The sequence below is a fragment of the Polyergus mexicanus genome, unplaced genomic scaffold, assembly GCF_030449975.1.
Source record: "Polyergus mexicanus isolate NDT 795.1 unplaced genomic scaffold, iyPolMexi1.0 SCAF_2, whole genome shotgun sequence".
Lineage (NCBI taxonomy): Eukaryota > Metazoa > Arthropoda > Insecta > Hymenoptera > Formicidae > Polyergus > Polyergus mexicanus.
The window spans coordinates 5,291,086-5,308,658 of record NW_027223322.1 but is presented as its reverse complement, the minus strand read 5'-3'; the positions used below and the strand labels follow the sequence as shown (position 1 = coordinate 5,308,658).

Genomic DNA, 17,573 nt, shown 5'->3' with positions numbered 1-17,573 from the left:
CAATAAAGAGCATAGCGTGCCTCTATGTAACATGACAAGATAATGATTTAATTCAATGTCGGCAATTAATTGAAGATGCGCATGGTCTTCGCACCGTAACCTTTGCAAGGAGATTGCTTGGGTAACTTTGAATTGAATGGCATTCCGCTACGGCTAGTTTCTTTTCCACTGCATTCGAGACTTTTCACGATAATATGCATTGCATAGGAGATGAATGCCTCATTAGTAAGCCATTCCTCCGTTATATTGCATGAAGAAAGTTTGACAAGGCAAACAAAACTTGAGATTTCGTTTGCAAGTAAGCGCGTATATAATATTATAATATTATAATATAAAATTAATTGCATTAAATTATCGTAAAGATAAAATTAAATTATTTAAAAAAAAAAAACGCGTTAATAAATTTTCAAAAATATTTTGTGTAAGAATTTTTGTGCTATACGAAATATCGATTCCTTTTTTATTTTCTGTTTTATATTTAAACAATAAAAAGAAAGATGTAATAAGCTTGCAATGAGCAAATTGAAGAAATTTATTGGTTTAAATCATATTCCAATCAATAGTCGAATTCATCCATTAAAATTTTTTATATTATCTTACATAACAATGAAAAATTAGAGTTCAAAAATCGAAATTTCAATTTATCAAAGCATTCTGCAAACGAAACAAAATAATTAACATGATCGTTACTCAGCGCCGGAAATATTTTTTTTTTTTTTTTTTTTTTACACTCATACTTTGCAAAAAAGAACAGTAATTGTTATCCGGATATCGGCCGACTGGCTGGCGGACGCGATGCATGATGGAGGTGGCTCTCGTCGAGTCACATCCCCGTCGTCGAGAGGTTCCTTTTACGTGGCCGACTATAAAGTTGTTCTGGTAACCGCGCGCCCGCCTCAGAAACACTCCACCCTCGAACCAGCAGCTCGACTAGCTTTCTCGCCATGAAAGTGCATGTAAGTACAATCTTATTATGTTTTTTCCTAAATTCGAAAGTCTTCATATCGATAAACATAAAGAAAAACAATGTACAAAATACGCGTGTGTTCCAAGAATCATATTTTCTTTTCACGGGGTGATGTAGATGAGATAAAGTCGCGTGCGCTTAATTATATTAGATATGCGAGTTTTTTTTTGGACGAGAAATAAATTGGCTATACCGCGACTCGGAAATCGATATCGACTCTTCTGTTTTTTCTTCGATACTTTTAAAACGATTAAAATATATGAAATTTATTTGCATGTCAATCCCGTAGATATCCGTGTGTAATTCGTGAAAATCATCTTGTTGCGCGTCGAGGACAAAAATTCCGATGATACTTCAAACGAAGCGTCTTGTGCATTTAATTAAACGTTGCAATTGCGATGTGCTTCTTCGAATATTAATCGAATGATGATTTTATCGACATTTGCATGAACTCTTTTGCATTTTCGTTTTTTTCCTATTTTATTTTGTCTACTTATAATTCTTACTTCTAATAGATACTAGTAGTTTCATTGAATTACGAATTTTTCTTCGCAGAATAAAATTATATAGATATTCACTTCAAATTTCTTCAAAAATATTATATTATTAAAACAACGTTTCTTTCTTCAATTATTCTTTTAATTGAAATATTGCTTTATATCTATTTCAATCAGCTATTATTTTTATATCGTAAGCATGTCTACGAAAATTAAATATATTCTTCTAAAATTTTATTTGTGCAAGATTCGAAAACAGAAAGTAACGTGTTTTACCAAAGATACCATCTTACATCGAAAGGTAACAAGTGCGTATAAGGAAATGACAAATATCGTGCACTTAATTGCATCGTCTGGTGTTGCAAGACGGGTGACGATTCGAAATGCCGCTTAATTACTGCAATCACTGCCCGGGAATGCATTTCGCGAGCCAATTATCAATTGGCGGATACGAGCAATCGAGATTTCGAAATCTTGTTGCAAGCTTGCGAATCAAAGTTTTATTAATTCGTTTTGTCAACTTGCTTTGTTCCTTCATGTACAATAATTTTATCTAATCAAAACCAAGTTATAATAAAATGCAAATAATAAATATAAAAATTCAATTATAAACAGAGCATCTCGTATATTTCAATTTTCGCTCTAATCACAATATTTTATTCTTCTTCAATTATATATCTACTTGTTCACTATTCGTTTCTAAGAATTACTATTCTTTTGTATATTTTGTTAATATATATTATTTTGTTAATACTATGTTACTATTTAAACTAATTTTTCTATTTTATCGGTTTTTCTATTTAATCGAGAAAACTCGCAGGCCTTAATAAGCAGCATGCACGTCACGTGTCTCGCGAAATGTCGCTCTGGGGTTCCGCGTTCCGCGAAATAAAACTCGCGCGTGGAATTCATTGCGCGTATAATTCTAGAACGGTATTTTGTCCCGTGACAGCGCCGGTTACATGCGAAAATCTTTCCAAGCGAATTTAAACTAATAGAAACTTCTTTTTCTCGAATAATCGCGCCAGGCGTTCCTGGACGATTAAATATATATTTAATACCCACACACACAATATATATATTATATATAATATTTTATTTTCTTTTCTACCTACGTGTAACACTCGTAACTGTTACATTCGATCTCCTTAATCGCGTCGTCTTACGATTCATACCTTTTTTCCATTTACTTTCCTGTCTTGCGATCGCGTACGTTGAACGTGTTCACTTTTTCCCGACTACCATGACTATCGGCTGATTAAAGATTCATGCGCTCACTGACTTTCGCTTTCAGCTTCCCGTTTTGCTCGATACACTTCCATATATGCAATATAGTACAACTTCGAGATACTAGATTCAGGTTTGGTGCCATGCGCGTTAGATAATGATCGTTGATCTGTCTGGTTATATGAAATCAGCGAGCAAGCTTGATATCGAGAGCAATGTTCGAATGTAATTAATATACATTCATTTATCTTATTGTAGCGATCGAATTAATACAATAAATATAGTATAATTTATCGAGCGTAATATTATTATTACTAACACAACTATAGAAATTCTTAATATTTCATTGATGAACGATCTCTTATTAATTTTTTTGTCTAATCGATTTTTTTTTCTGCGTACAATATTTAAACTATTATATAACTTATGGAAATAATTTTCGTCTCGCGTAAGTCGTAACGACAATATTTTATCATTCTATTTCAAAATATATGTCGAACTCGTAATAAATTTAATGTTATAGGTTTTATTGTTGATGGCACTTCCTATGTGCCTGGCTGAATTCTCAATCCAGGGGCCTAGCGATGGGCATCGACGAGCCCAGGGTCTTAAGTTCAGTGAGGAGAAAGGAATCGAATACACAGATGCAAGCGGTAAGCGCAGATAAGCGATCGCTAACGCGACTTGGAAGTATAAACGAAACAATTTATACCTGTCTTTCTATTTTTAACATATTTTAATGGATTTCGAAAGTTTTTGTGAATTTTGATGATTTTTAGTTGGAAGCAAAAATTTCATCTCTTTTTTTATTTAGTCTTATTTTGAGACATCCTAATTTATAACTTCAAAAAAAGTAATATTATCATTAAAAATCTTATTTAATTTTAAAAAATGATGTACCCCTTCCGATAGATACTCACAAGTTTATGTAAATAAATATGTAGATTTAGGATTTCTTAATCTCTATGTCTTCCATGCAATATCTTTGTGTGTTGAATCTTTAGAAGGAGGGGGTGCTGGAGATTTTACCATTCAAGGGGCGACCGACGGTAATAGTAATTTCAGGATCCAAGGCGCTACCGATGGGCACTCGAACTTTGAGATTCAAGGGCCCACGCATGGTGGAGCGGCTACCTTTACCATACAAGGGGCAACCGATGGACATAGCCAGTCCGTAATTCAGGGACCTTACGATGCTAATCAGGGTAACGCGAAGGCGCTCGAATACAACGATCCTAGCGGTACAGTAATAGCTTTATCGTGTTATCCCGTATATGCGTAACAAATTAATCTGATCATAAATATGTATCAAAAGGTTACAGAGTAAACTGGAGATCGTACGATCGTCAATCGCGTCCGCAAGCGCAGGCGGAACCGCAATACGCAACGCAAGCCGTCGCACCAATTCAGCACGCCGCACCTCGACAGCGAGCATATCGGCCGCCACCGCAATCGCAACCGCAGCCGCAGCCGCAACCGCAGCAGCAAGTACAGCCCGCTCCACATTACAAACCTTACGCCAATGCACCGCAGCAAATACAACAACTGCTGCAGTTCCAACAACAGATTCCATACCTCAACGTAATTCCGGAACCATATAGGTACCGAGCAGAGTGATGACATCTAATTATCTATCTATCTATCTATCTATATTTCTAATCGATAAATATTTAATTTATTTTTATCAGTATTCAATCAATTACGTCTTATTTATATTTTTTTGTAAAAAAAAAAAAAAAATATCTGTAAAATATTATACGTAATTTCAATCATCGATCGATTCACAGATTCGACGAGGAGGCCGCGGTGAAGGCTCAGTCCCAGCAGGTCCGAGAGCATCTCCGGCAGTTGGCTCAGGAAGCGGCGGCCGCGCCCGCACCCGTCCCGGTATCGGCGCCCGCGTACGCGCCGGATCGGCGTCCCAAGTCACGCGGTCAATCGAGAAGCAAACGTCAAACGCATCCTCAACAGCAGCAGCAGCCGCAGTATTCGACCAATCTGCCATCTCATCTACGCGAATTGCTCAGATACCAAGCGGAGATACCGCACAACATCATCGCCAACCAGATCGTGTACCGTCCGGATAAGCCTTACGTACCGCATCGCGTGGACCCACCGCAGCAGCAGCAACCGGTACAGCAAGCGCAGTATCAAGGTCAGGGTGGCGCTTACCACACTCAAGCTAATTCGTACACGCAGGCCCTTGTACAACCCGCGTATGATCCAGGCCAGCAGAATCAGCAGCTTGGATACAATCAACAGCTTGGGTACAATCAACAGCAGTCTGGTATACGACCCGTCTCTGAGAATTAGTACTGATTGTTCATCGACTGTATACGGTGATTACTGTGCTTTCTTTCTATCGGCGGAAAGAAATGGAAGCTTAATTCGAGTAGGAGACTGAGTTTCAATTTGTAATACAAATTATATGACTGAATTTTTTAACTAATTATAATTATTAAAACAAGATTTTTTAATTAATTCTGAAGTGGAGCAAAATTTATTTTTGTTTTGGAGATGTTTGTTAATTTCATAAAAAAAAAACTATAAACACAAACTTTTATATATACAGTAATAAATGAGATTCAATGGAAACTAATAGTATAAAACTACCATCTGAGATGTTCTAAAGAAGTTTTGCTTGGTCTTGCTAGAATAAAGGCGTGGTACGAGAAAAATGATCTACTTAATATGACAATTGTTATAATAATAGAGATATCTATGTTTAAATGATGCGATAATTAATGCAATGTGAGAATCTTATTGTTAGTTTTTTACCGTTCATGTTTGATATTATATAAAATAAATATATATATATATATAATCTTTTTTTTACTTTTTTTAAGTCTATCGAAACATGAAGTTTTGAGAGAAATGTTAAGATTATTTTACTTTTATTTTATTCAACCGGTAAAAGATAATGAGCTAAAGCGTTCCATCTCGCGGCCACCGATATTTCATGAACGTGTATTCGAGGAAGTACATTTTTACTACGCGAACGACCGGAAATCTCGACATATCGAGGCTGAGATACAACGCGTGAGCCGTTCGAGGATCAACCTTTTCTTTATGATTCTTGCACAACGAAAGGAGAGTGCGATGGCAAAGCCAATCAATATACTGATATAAATTTCGATATATTATGTATAAGTATGTACGAAGTAGAAATATATTATAAGAGTTTGTATATGTTTCTTTTTTAATAAATTTGAATAAAATATTTTCTAATGTACTTTTTTTTCGAAGTGTTTTCTTTCATTTTAATCTCATCAATCTATTACAATTACTAATTTAACAAATTTGTTTATTGGTAAATTGAAGACAAGATTATTATTTTCAAAATCATTAAATTTCAGATTGAATCTATTTAAATCTGCTTGCACTTAATTTAACATGTAAGATTTTGTTTTTTCCATTTATTTTAATATATTTAATATATAAAATTATACATACATACATATATATACAATATATATAAGATCTCTATTTAATAAATTTTAAGTAAGTAGTAAAGGTCAATACACACACATTGAATTCGTTGAAGAAATTATTTTACCTATTTACAATTTTTCACACGCATAGTTGTGTAATGTTCCCAGTCATTAACAATCAGCTGAATTTAATTGAATCAAACTTATTACGCGCTCAATCAAGAATAACCTTTCTAAATATAGCGTTAAATATACTTAAGACATTGCAACGAATATTGAAAGTGGAATGGAAAATTCTTTACGCAATCGTGTGGCATATATGCTTGAATATATGTATATGCTCGGCGATAAAATCGCGATAGCTAATAATCACGAATGAAAGCCGTTTTCACTATACAAGATCACACTCACCGATTATTAAATTTAGCGACTTTTTTGTGGGATTTTAAATACAGTATCCTTCAGTCTTGATTTTTCACAAAATGGCAGTGTTTGATATATTGTGAGAAATTTCCAGCAGAAAGTCTACGATGACAGATTTATGTTAATTTTATTATTAAAATATTAATGATATTTTACTTTTATCTCTGTATTATATTAATTTCAATATACGCAGTGACTTTACTATTATTTCTCTCTTTTTCTTTCGTGGTATTATTTTCAAAATATGTATAGCATGCTACTGCTTTACGCTGCAGCGCACTTTATGCACTTAAACGGTGCTCGATTTATGGCGAATACGGAACCGGTGTACGTTTCCTGTACCAGGACCGTTACGTGACTAGATACGATGTATATATATGTACGCATATCTATTAACATGCACCTCCACTTATTCGTCGAACACGCGAAATGCTACGTTCCTATCGCGAGTCCGCGAGTAACCGATATGCATTCGCGATTACAAGTCTTTAAGTACAACCATAGGATTAATAATCCTCCAATATAGCATTCTGTGTATTTTATGATACAGAAGAGTATATATATATATATATATATAAAATGATTATAATTGTTCGTTAATTGAGAAACAAAAAATCGCGAGTCAAATATCAATTCTGAAAAACAGCTAAATATATCGAATCCTGAAAAGTAAAACTTTCAAACTTTCTTTAGAGACAGCATCGTTAATAAGTTGATTATGTCGGTGAAATTTAAGTATAAGAATCGCATTAAATAAAAAAGTGATATTAATGTACGGTTGTATATGACATGCAACTATAAATGTTGTAGACGAACGAAGAAAACAATTTTCGCGCGATTCGAAAAATAACAGGTGACACAATACACGGTGATATCGAGATAGGCAGCATGAAATTTTGATTGTAAAATTTGACGTTTGGTCGCAAGAAAAATTTATAGGAAAGGGACACGGTCGGACCACTTTCACGTAATATTATCGCCATAATCAATGCGCAGTAATATATGCTGAATTACATAAACACCTAGAATATTAAATTCCATACAAAGAAAAAAAATTTGCATTATATGCTCTTATGTCTTATTCTCATTTCATGCGCAATGGAAATAAAAAATTGGATTGTTTTTATTTCAAAAATTTTTATTAAACCAATTATTTTTTTTTTCTTTTTATTTACTCACTTTGCGATCTTTTTCCGATTACTTTCTTGAATATCTCTCAAATTGTTGGTGTTTCATTATAATTAAATTTTATTTTAACTAGGTTTCTTAATTTTGTCAAACTAAAGAGTTGGAGTAAAAATTCTTATCTTTTGATTCCTTCTATTCCGCAGAATATCTTGCATACGAAGGAGAGATAGATATAGCACTCTGACTTTTCTCCTGCCACCTCACAGTCCCGGTCACTTCCTGGCTCGCCGCAACTACGAGCATAGGGCGCGTTGGCTCGTTGGGTCTGGTTACGTGATGGCAGGCGGGGGACCTGCACGCAAAGAAAAAAAAAGAAAAAAAAATAGCTTGAAAGCCGACCAGCCGTGAAAGCTGGTGGTGGACTCGACGACGCGGTTCGGCCGGCAACGGCTAGGGCCCATATAGAAGTGCGTCGCGACGCGGCCGTCAGTTTTGTCTCGCCGCCCTCCGGATATCGTCGTTCAGCATCATGAGATTCCTCGTAAGTCCCTTGCACGCTCGTTCGCGATTGTTATCCTAAAAATTCCGCGAAATTTCGCGCCGCGGTACGCGGGGAGAAAGTGCGATTAAAATCCGCGGAATATGTCGGTGCGAGTGCTCTCTTTTTGCTTTCAAATCTCGTGTCGGTCATCGTGATTTTATTCTATGCACGTAATCGAGAGAGATAAAAAGCGTAGTAGTAACGCGCTCGTTCATTGATCGCGTAGTGAAAAATCTCGTTACGAGTATTTCTGAATAGAAAAATTTTATAGAATCTAATTCATACGTTTAATACTCTTTCTTTTCTCCTCGCGAAAGTGTTAATTCGGTATATTAGATCGTTGTACATATAAAAGTACCGTTTACAACGTGAAATAGATTAAACTTTTTTCATTTAACTAAACATTTCAAAACATGATTTTCCTTGACAATTTTCTAATAAAAATTACTTTCTTAAATTAAATGTGAATTAATTATTTTTTATAAAAAAAAAAAAAACGGGATGTAAAATTTTATTTATAGTTTGAAATTGCGTATATAACAATTATTTACGTAAATTTAAAAAAATATGTTACTATAAGGAGCCTCCTAATTTTTTATTTCAAGGATACTTATTTTATTATTATATGGAATCGCGCGACATAAAGACACTCCTCTACGCTTGAAAAACTCTGTGCACTTGCATTTCTTTATAATTATTACGATGAATCAAGTTCAATTGATTTACATACGTGGCGCGATCGAGCTGAACTTATTACTTGGAATGCGATTAATTTATATCTCGCGATATGAAACACGGCAGGAACGGCATCGACAATCGATATTAGGTGAAAAATCTTATTTGCATTGCAAATCGGAATATTTCAGCCTTCTAAGATTACTTTCCAACATTTTCGAGAAAATTATTTGTATAAAAAATGCATTTCTTCGTATTTCAAAATATAGAAACATTATTGTTGTACGATTTAATAGTACGATTTTTTGTCATCTTTTAGTTTTTGATCCTCGCCGTAACGCCCGCGCTAGGAATGGAATTCCAAAGTAAGTAATTTTTTGGACGTCTCCCTCATTTCTCAAGAATTTTTTGATTTGTATTTCAGAAATATCTTTCATTTTATCGGGATATCAAATAACATAACAATGAATAAAAATAGCAAACACATAAAATTAATTTCTTATCGATAACTATGCGCTAACAGAAATTTGTACTTGTCTTAATTATATTCAGGCCACATCCGGGAACGAAGACAAAATCATGTACAGCAAGGTAATTACCAAAATTACAATCAAGCGCCGGCGTCGATCAGGCAGATATTGGCGGCTCAGCAGGCTCGCGATCCGATCGTACATCTTCCACCGCAGCCGATACCAAATCTGGGACCTAGCAAACCTATCGAGCCTCAATACGTAAATCAGGCCCAGCTGAGTCAGTATCGGCCGAAAGTACAGATCGGTCAACAACCTCAGCAGCCGACCTACAAGCAGATTCCCGTAAGACCGGCTCAATACAATCCACCGGCCTCCGCCCAACAGCAATACAATCCATCACCGGCTTCCGCTCAACAGCAATACAATCCGCAATACCGCACTAATTACGCGCCGCAGCCGCAGCCGCTGCAGCAGCAGCAGCAAGGCGCTCAACCTAATTATCAATATTCCAGAAATTTGCCACCGCAACTTCAGCAGCTTGTGCAGATCCAGCAAAACTTGCCTAACGCGATTCCGCAGGGACAACAACACGGATAATCGTCCGTCTCAAGTTAAGGCATCAAAGCGACGATATCAGTTTTGATATCGTTATATTTCCATAACATCGTATCATTTTTCATGTATTTCATTCATTTGTCATAACACGTAATCATTGACAGTGAAACGCAAAATGCGTGAGGGGTACATATTTCGTAGCTCTCTTATTCGCTCTCGTAAATATTTTCTTATAAATGGTATGCGCGTAAAATTATGCCGAGACAAGTATATTAAATATAAATTTAACGTAAATATAAATGCAACAATTTTTTTATCTTAATAATATTAGAAAAAGAGAGCAATCTCTGTAGAAAAATTATTTCTCTGTATCTAATATCTATTGATGGTTTTTTAAATTCATCGTATATTTCTATATTCATTCCATTTCATTTCCATTTCATATCATTTTATTTGTTTCGTAATTACATTGATATTCATAAAATGATATATAAATCGCAGAATATACATTATGTAAAAAAAAAATTATGGGGAAAGAAAGTCTGGTTGAATAATAAATCTTATTTGATTTTCTCGACTTAAAAATTATACGAATCGTCTTATTACTTTTTGAAGCTGCTCTCTTTAAAACTTAAGGTTGTACGCTACACATCGTTTATGTCAAATTAGGGACGCACGCTTTTCGCTTAATTATGCACCCTTTTATCATCCTCTCCGGATCTATCGGCTCGAACTTTTGAATCGATAGGCAACCATCGCATTTGTTAAAACCGAATCTTTTCCGATGAATGAATAAATCTGTCGACAAAATATTTCTATCGATAAATGCATTTAGAGACACACTCTCGTACGCATAACTCGGCCGGGAAATCCGAGGGTATCATCGTACTGATGGTTCCGCACAAGGGGCGTATCTGCACGTCACCACTCCGACGGGACAAGCCGGAGAGATCACCCCCTTGTGCGTCACCCCCTTCTTGCCGCCGTGACGGCCCGCACGGCGGGCGAATGCAAGTCTTCACTTCGCGCACCCCAGAGAGGCGCACGCACCGCAGTCACACCCTGGCCCCTCTCGCGCCAATTCTTACCTACGTGCATCCCGTGAATGCGTGCCCCCTCGCCGACAAACAGGGAAGAGGATTAGCGAGTCCATTAAAGTCGCGGACTCTATTATCCGGAGGGCACAGCCACGGTGACATCAACCGCTCGTCATTGGCGTAGACTATTTGCGAATCGAGCATTCGTTTTGCGGAGAAAATCTATTCTTAGAGAAAGACAAATTTTTTAGTGGCTCTATTTTTTTTTAATTTAAAAAATAATTTTATTCTGTCTATATATTATATATTCTAGACAGATAAAGCGCGAGAGAGAGAAATATGATAAATAATTGAGCGGTTATATATCTTGATTATATGTAACGCGTATCTAGAGGATCAATTTGAATAATAGATTTAATTTAATTTAATCCTATAATTTCTATAACATTATTATTTATTTACCGATGTCCAATCGCATTTTTATAGTAAAAGCACAATGGATTAGGATTGTGCGATGAAAGCGCCGATGGTTAAAGAAGATTGTTGGGAAACGCGCGATTGTCGGAAAAGATCTACGAAAAAAATCGACGCCACTGGTGGACGGGGGAGGGGGGGAGGGGTGGTCATAGAGGCAAATTACAAAGGGAGGATTACCGGCAGCTGGGCTACCAGGCAACCATCTCTCTTTTCGAGCTCCCGCTCGCGAGCAAGCGGACCATCCGTGTCGTTCGAGAGCTCTTTGTCCTTCGACGCATTGGTAACATAATTATCGGAGTTATAGCAAGCCAAAACCCAAGCCGCATCCAAAAGGGGTGATGAGCGGTTAACGCTGTGACACCACGTGTACGCGCGCGCACGTGGAATGCGCTCTAAACATTGACAATTCATCGGCGAAACTGTACGATAGAGTTTAACAATCTGACGGATGTTTTTAAAATGCCTGTCACCAAATAGAAAGAATATATAGTGAATGTTGCTCCTTTTTTTATGCAAATTTACGTTACAAGTTTAATTTTGTAATATAGTAATATATATGCTTTCTATATAATATATCTCTTAGCTTTTATGTAATATATCTCACATTTATCAGCGATAGAATTTATTCTTTTATTTACTATAATTAATAGTAAAAGTAAAAGGATAATATGTCACACATTTACTCTTATTTTATATTTACGCGATTTACATATCGTATAAATTATATTATATAATATATAATAATATCATGTATTCTGTGGTAGAGTAACATGTGTGTGTGTGAGTAGAATAAATCTCAATATTTAAATAAGAGTATGAATATGTTTATAAATTATATTATATATAAGAATATTAGATAAAGTCAAATATATTAAAAAAGCGGAACTTGAATCTTCGCTCTGTTCCCTTGGGAGAAACTCCATGGTGTTTAATATTCTCAGGCACAAGAACATCGGTGAATTGCGCGGAAAAAAAGCGTTACGGTAACTGCATGCTTTAACGGAACCAGTTCGCGAAATGCGATCGAGATTAACTGCAACGCCTAGCAATTCATTTCGTAGATATTGACTAAATGCAATTTCCTTTGCATGCCTTTTGTGCGGTTAATTACGAGACTAATGCGATGTAGATACGTATGCTGACTCGCTAAAATATACACTAGTGTTTTATCTATGGATTTTGCAACCGCGCCATTGGGTGTCACGTTTCTTTCATCGAGGCAACATGAGGAAAAAGAGAGAGGAGATTGACTTTCATGACCAGAAATGTTTTAGCTACGTAATTTCGATCATGCAACGCGATGCCTATAGTGCGTTCAAAGTTTCTCACACTTTCGATTATTTACGATTTTTTCCATCAATTTGACTTGATGCTTTCTTAGAGTTATTATAATATTAATTATATAATATTATTATAATATTAACTATTTGAATCATAAGCGATTGAAGATGATAACGTGATGTAAAATCTTTTGCGAGATGAACATTACTGCATTTAATTTGTGTGAATATTATTTAATTGAAAGAGATTTTAATAAAATTTTCGCATTTAATGATTAGAAGTCTAACAGCATTAAAAGATATAATTGCATTAATTTAACATCTGAAAAGAATGAGGAAGGTATCGGCAACATCCTGTATATTCGATACGCTGCAAATTGTGATGTGCAAAGGGCAATTAATATTATCTCGTTATATATTAGACACTTTATTGCAATTCGTTAAACCGCACGTTCGCATGTTCGCATGTCAATTTTATAATTATTCTTTTTCAAGTATACGAAAGAGATCAATATTTTCAAAGGATAAAATGTACAGTAACAATTTCTTTAAGATATACGAATATATGTAGTAGATATTTCTCTAAAATATATTAAATAAATTATATAAAAAGATATTGAACAAAATTTAAATTATTGTTACGTCATAGTATATAATATATTTTTATATATTTTTTGGCTCCAAAGAGATTTTAAATTTCAATTTAATTTGAATAATTTTAAGGTTTTCAACATCGTTGTGCGGTCAAATGTGAAATTTATTATCAAATAATGCAAGAAATAATAATTTTAAAGAAATTTTATTTGTACAACTTGGTACTATACATTTGTTCCTTTCGAAATATCACGAACGGAGCAAACTTTCGTAAGAGCTCGAAAGGATATAAGGAGCGTGTGAAACGGGTTGTGGTCTGCCGGAGTGATTCCAATAATTGCGCTTAATCCTTAGGGTGGCGGCACGCGGCCGACAATCGTAAACGTGTCCCCATCAACCCTCTCTCTTTCTCACTTCGCCTCTCTCGACTACTTTCTCCCACTACTATCGGTTTACTCGAGATTCCCTTCAAAAGTGCGTTAGCGATGATTATGACGGGATTTATTTCAATAACAGAGACTCGCCGCCATTCTGTTTGTTGTAGCAGACGCACTCGTCCCACGTGGAATATTCTACGTGTCATCAGCAAACAGTCAAGGATGCTACCAGGCATGACAAATTTTCGTACGTACAAAATATTTAACTCGTTCGTATTTCTTTACATTGAGAAAAAATTTTTCACATTTAAAAATATAAAGTATAAACTTTCTCACAGCTTCTCAATAATCTCTCTTCAGGATCGTATTTTTATTTATTAAGAGATAAATCCACGCACGGTTAACTCGACATTGATCTCAGCAATTTTATTGAGTTGACGAGCGATGTTGTCAGCCGAACAATGAATAGCGAAACGCTCGCGGGTACAGGAACGATGTGAGATTTTATTGGGCGACCCTGATCTTTAGCGAAGCTACTGACCCTGTTCCAAGTCCGTGATACTATTGTGAGGAGAAGCCAGACCGGAAAAATCCAGCATGGCCGACTGATGGTAGCGGCCAATCGCTGCACTTCTCATGACAGCTGCGCATCCCTCGAGAACTCGCTTGCTAGATCATCCCTCTCTCCGCTAGCAGCCGAGACATAGTACGATCGGGGCCCTAACTTACTGATTTTTGCCTTACGGAGTCAGCCATTGTGAAAGGGGCCCGTTTGCCCGAGTATCGAGCTGACGTGTGTGAGTCTTCGTGTGGTCTTAAGTCGCGTCGTCTTCATCGTAGTTGGTCCCATAATTATCTGTCGCACACACGTGCTTTTTAGCGTCTTAAATGCACGCCGAACACTAGGGGGATAGTCCTTTGAACATCAATGTCGCAACACACAGGGAGAAAGAATATTTCTGAAAAGGCGTTATGGTGTCGTGTGACGTTTATATCCCATGTCGTGCGAAATAAAAGTGCACGTTATCAGCTTCTCAGTTTAAAACATCGATTATATTTTTATTATAAATTGAAAATTCTTGGAAATATTATTTAGAAACGATTAAAGAGCTTAACGCATTTTGCATTCTTTCTCTACAAAAAAAATTGTAAAAGAAAATTTAACTCTTACATTCAAATATATTTCTTTTGAAAGATAAGACTGGATTACAAAAGATTTATTGAAAGAACAGAAAGTATCCTAAAAAATAAATAATACTAAAGAGATGACTTCTTGTAAAATATAAATCCAAATAAATAACTTTATAAAATATTTGGAAGATTTCCAGAGCTACCGTTTCTCATCTTTGATATTTTTCTCCGAAAGATAATCGCAAAGTTCACGAATAGTGAAATCCTTTTTAGTAAAAGGACGGTCAATAAGTGGAATATTTTGAATTCTTTTGTTTGGTTATTTTGATGGACATCTATCCTGAATTAAGAAAATAATGCATCTCTTCTTTCTATTATCTTTTTTTCTCTTTAGGTAGATGTTATTCGTCCATTTGCAATCTTTGTTGCTTTCTTTCTATACGGCTTTACTTCTTAATTAGACGTAAGGACTGAGGGTCGGACTTTACTAGACAAAAAGACTTCTAGCTAATGCGAAAAGATTGCACTTAACTATCCTAAACACATCGCATCAGATGAAGCTCCACTCGTCCGATCCCCCGCGGTGCACTTTAATACAGTTTTAACAAGCGTCAACGCGGCGCACGTTAATCGACTAATCAGTGGCATTAAACGTTCTGTGTAAGCCTCGAATTTTTCTTAAATTAAGAAATTTTCTATTCTTATTTTTCACATTTTTATTCTTCTATTCATAATTTTTTTTTTTTCAAAGGATACCGGCGATTAGATCATCATAAATCAAAAAGAATATATTATCGGAGCATCTTAAACAAGCATCATAAAAAATTTTGAAATTTTACAAGCATTAGCATTTTAATTTCTCTCATCTTTAACTTTTTTTCAATTGACCGAGATTCTTCAAGTGTTATATATTTAGCACTTGTAGATCTTGATTATATTACTTATATATAATATTATCTTCTAACTCTGATAATTACTTCCGTAAAGTGTGTAAGGTAATTATAGGTAGAATTTCGTGATTAGCATACTGGATATTAAAAACGTCATACTATGTAATACACCGATACAACCTGTTTATACAGAACAAATATCTCTACTTTTTATGCCGGGTTCAGTTATGTACTTGTAAGTTATACATATAATATATGAATCAATCACTAGAATGTCCAGTTATATGTATGTATATATATATATATATATATATATATATATATATATATATATATATATTATACAGAGCAAAAATGTTTAAAAATTATATACTCGTATATAAATATGCTCATCTTTGATATATTTGTAACCTAAATGATTTTTGTTTTCTTCTTATGTATAATCCCAAGTGATTTGAATGGTCTAATAAAAGAAATCTCAGGTAGAATATCTCGAGTTCGCTATACTCTATTGTGAATTCTTAATAGTTATCCGCGGAATCTTTAAAAAAAACTAGCAGTTTATGTACATAATGAATATTTTATCTATCTCTATTTTTTCTTTCGATATACATATATATGCATTTTTTAACATTCGCGGAATAAAATTGACACAGCAGTTTCGAAATACTTTACGCACGGGGATTTACGTCGTTCTTTTGCCGAATCGCATCGAGCAACGTGGGAAGCCGACAGCTGGAAACGTCCGCGGTTCCAGCACGGCTTTTCGCAAGTCGGTTCTCCCGCAATTTCAGCAGCCGCTGGCTGCTTGAATTTAGCGCATCCGTCGTAAGAGCGAGCATCCCGTATTACGCTTCTCGCTCGGTGAAACGAATATTTGCACGTGCCATGACCGTCTCCTCGCGTCAGGAATTTAATAAAGAGCGATGCCTGAGAGTTCCGAGAGGTGGGCCCGAATGCGGCTGCGTTGCGTTATGTTGTAAGCGCGTGCATTCGTGTTTTAAGCGTGCCACTAGGAAACGACGACGACGATGACGACGACGATGAAAACAATCTCACCCCGTCGATTTGCTTCCCCCGTTTCCTCTCACGTGGACCCACTTACTAGTCGCCCTTCTTTTACCACCCCCGTCACTTCTCGCGCAACAACCACCGCGCGCGCTCCTGTAAAATGCTATCCTGCCCTCCCATTGTCGCTTCCCGCCGCCGATGCGTCCATTATGTCTACTTGGCTGATGGGAACAGATTATGTTGGTCGCTGTCATTGAGGGGCTCATCACCGTGCCTGACACTGATGCCCGCGGCATGAAGGAGGGTAGAATGCTAGACGCATGCTTATTGTCCGAATAAATTATATCGAGGGCATGGTCTCTATAACGGCACGGGGTGTGCTCGATTAGAACCGAGCTATTTCTGTGTTTTTTTTTTTTTTTTTTTTTTATGTTCCAGAGTACTACTGGTACGAAGCTGAATAATGATTGATTTTAATGTGATAATGAGTTGACACTTCTTTTTTCGTTAAAAGCTAGAAAAAATATGTATAATTTCAAAATTGAAGAAATTTAAAATACTTGGATTAATTTACTCAGATTTTTATAAAAATAAAATGTTGTACCGCTTTATTTCCGCTACAAGAAAAACGTATTAAGTTTAATAATGTTACATACGAAAATATAGATTTTAAATTTACGATCAGATATGTCTGGAAGATGTAATTATGCTGAAAAGTTGGGGAAACATCCCACTATGACGTAACATGAATCTATCCGGGATCACATGGTCGCTAATTGACTACAATAGCGGTCGCGTATGAAGCGCGTTTTCTATTTTGTTACCTCAAAACAAAGCCAACAAAGGCGCACAAAGCAAA

General features: G+C 35.8%; 2 protein-coding genes across 2 annotated transcripts; both read left to right on the top strand.

The window, feature by feature from the left end:
* Positions 1-944: 944 nt before the first annotated feature.
* LOC138942277 (uncharacterized) lies at positions 945-5,110 on the top strand. Its single transcript, XM_070312408.1, has 5 exons — positions 945-956; positions 3,215-3,344; positions 3,696-3,932; positions 4,007-4,292; positions 4,479-5,110. Exons 1-5 carry the CDS (start codon positions 945-947, stop codon positions 5,002-5,004), a joined length of 1,191 nt encoding a protein of 396 aa, XP_070168509.1. The 3' UTR covers positions 5,005-5,110.
* Positions 5,111-8,133: 3,023 nt separating this feature from the next.
* On the top strand, positions 8,134-9,959 carry LOC138944681 (uncharacterized). The gene is made up of 3 exons (XM_070315553.1): positions 8,134-8,214; positions 9,209-9,254; positions 9,442-9,959. Exons 1-3 carry the CDS (start codon positions 8,203-8,205, stop codon positions 9,957-9,959), a joined length of 576 nt encoding a protein of 191 aa, XP_070171654.1. The 5' UTR covers positions 8,134-8,202.
* Positions 9,960-17,573: the final 7,614 nt, after the last annotated feature.

Bases quoted from the DNA above. Each gene is read 5' to 3' on its own strand.
- LOC138942277 (XM_070312408.1), top strand. The intron at 3,933-4,006 runs GTACAGTAATAG...ATGTATCAAAAG, and splicing joins CGAATACAACGATCCTAGCG to GTTACAGAGTAAACTGGAGA. The intron at 4,293-4,478 runs GTACCGAGCAGA...ATCGATTCACAG, and splicing joins GTAATTCCGGAACCATATAG to ATTCGACGAGGAGGCCGCGG.
- LOC138944681 (XM_070315553.1), top strand. The intron at 9,255-9,441 runs GTAAGTAATTTT...AATTATATTCAG, and splicing joins GCTAGGAATGGAATTCCAAA to GCCACATCCGGGAACGAAGA.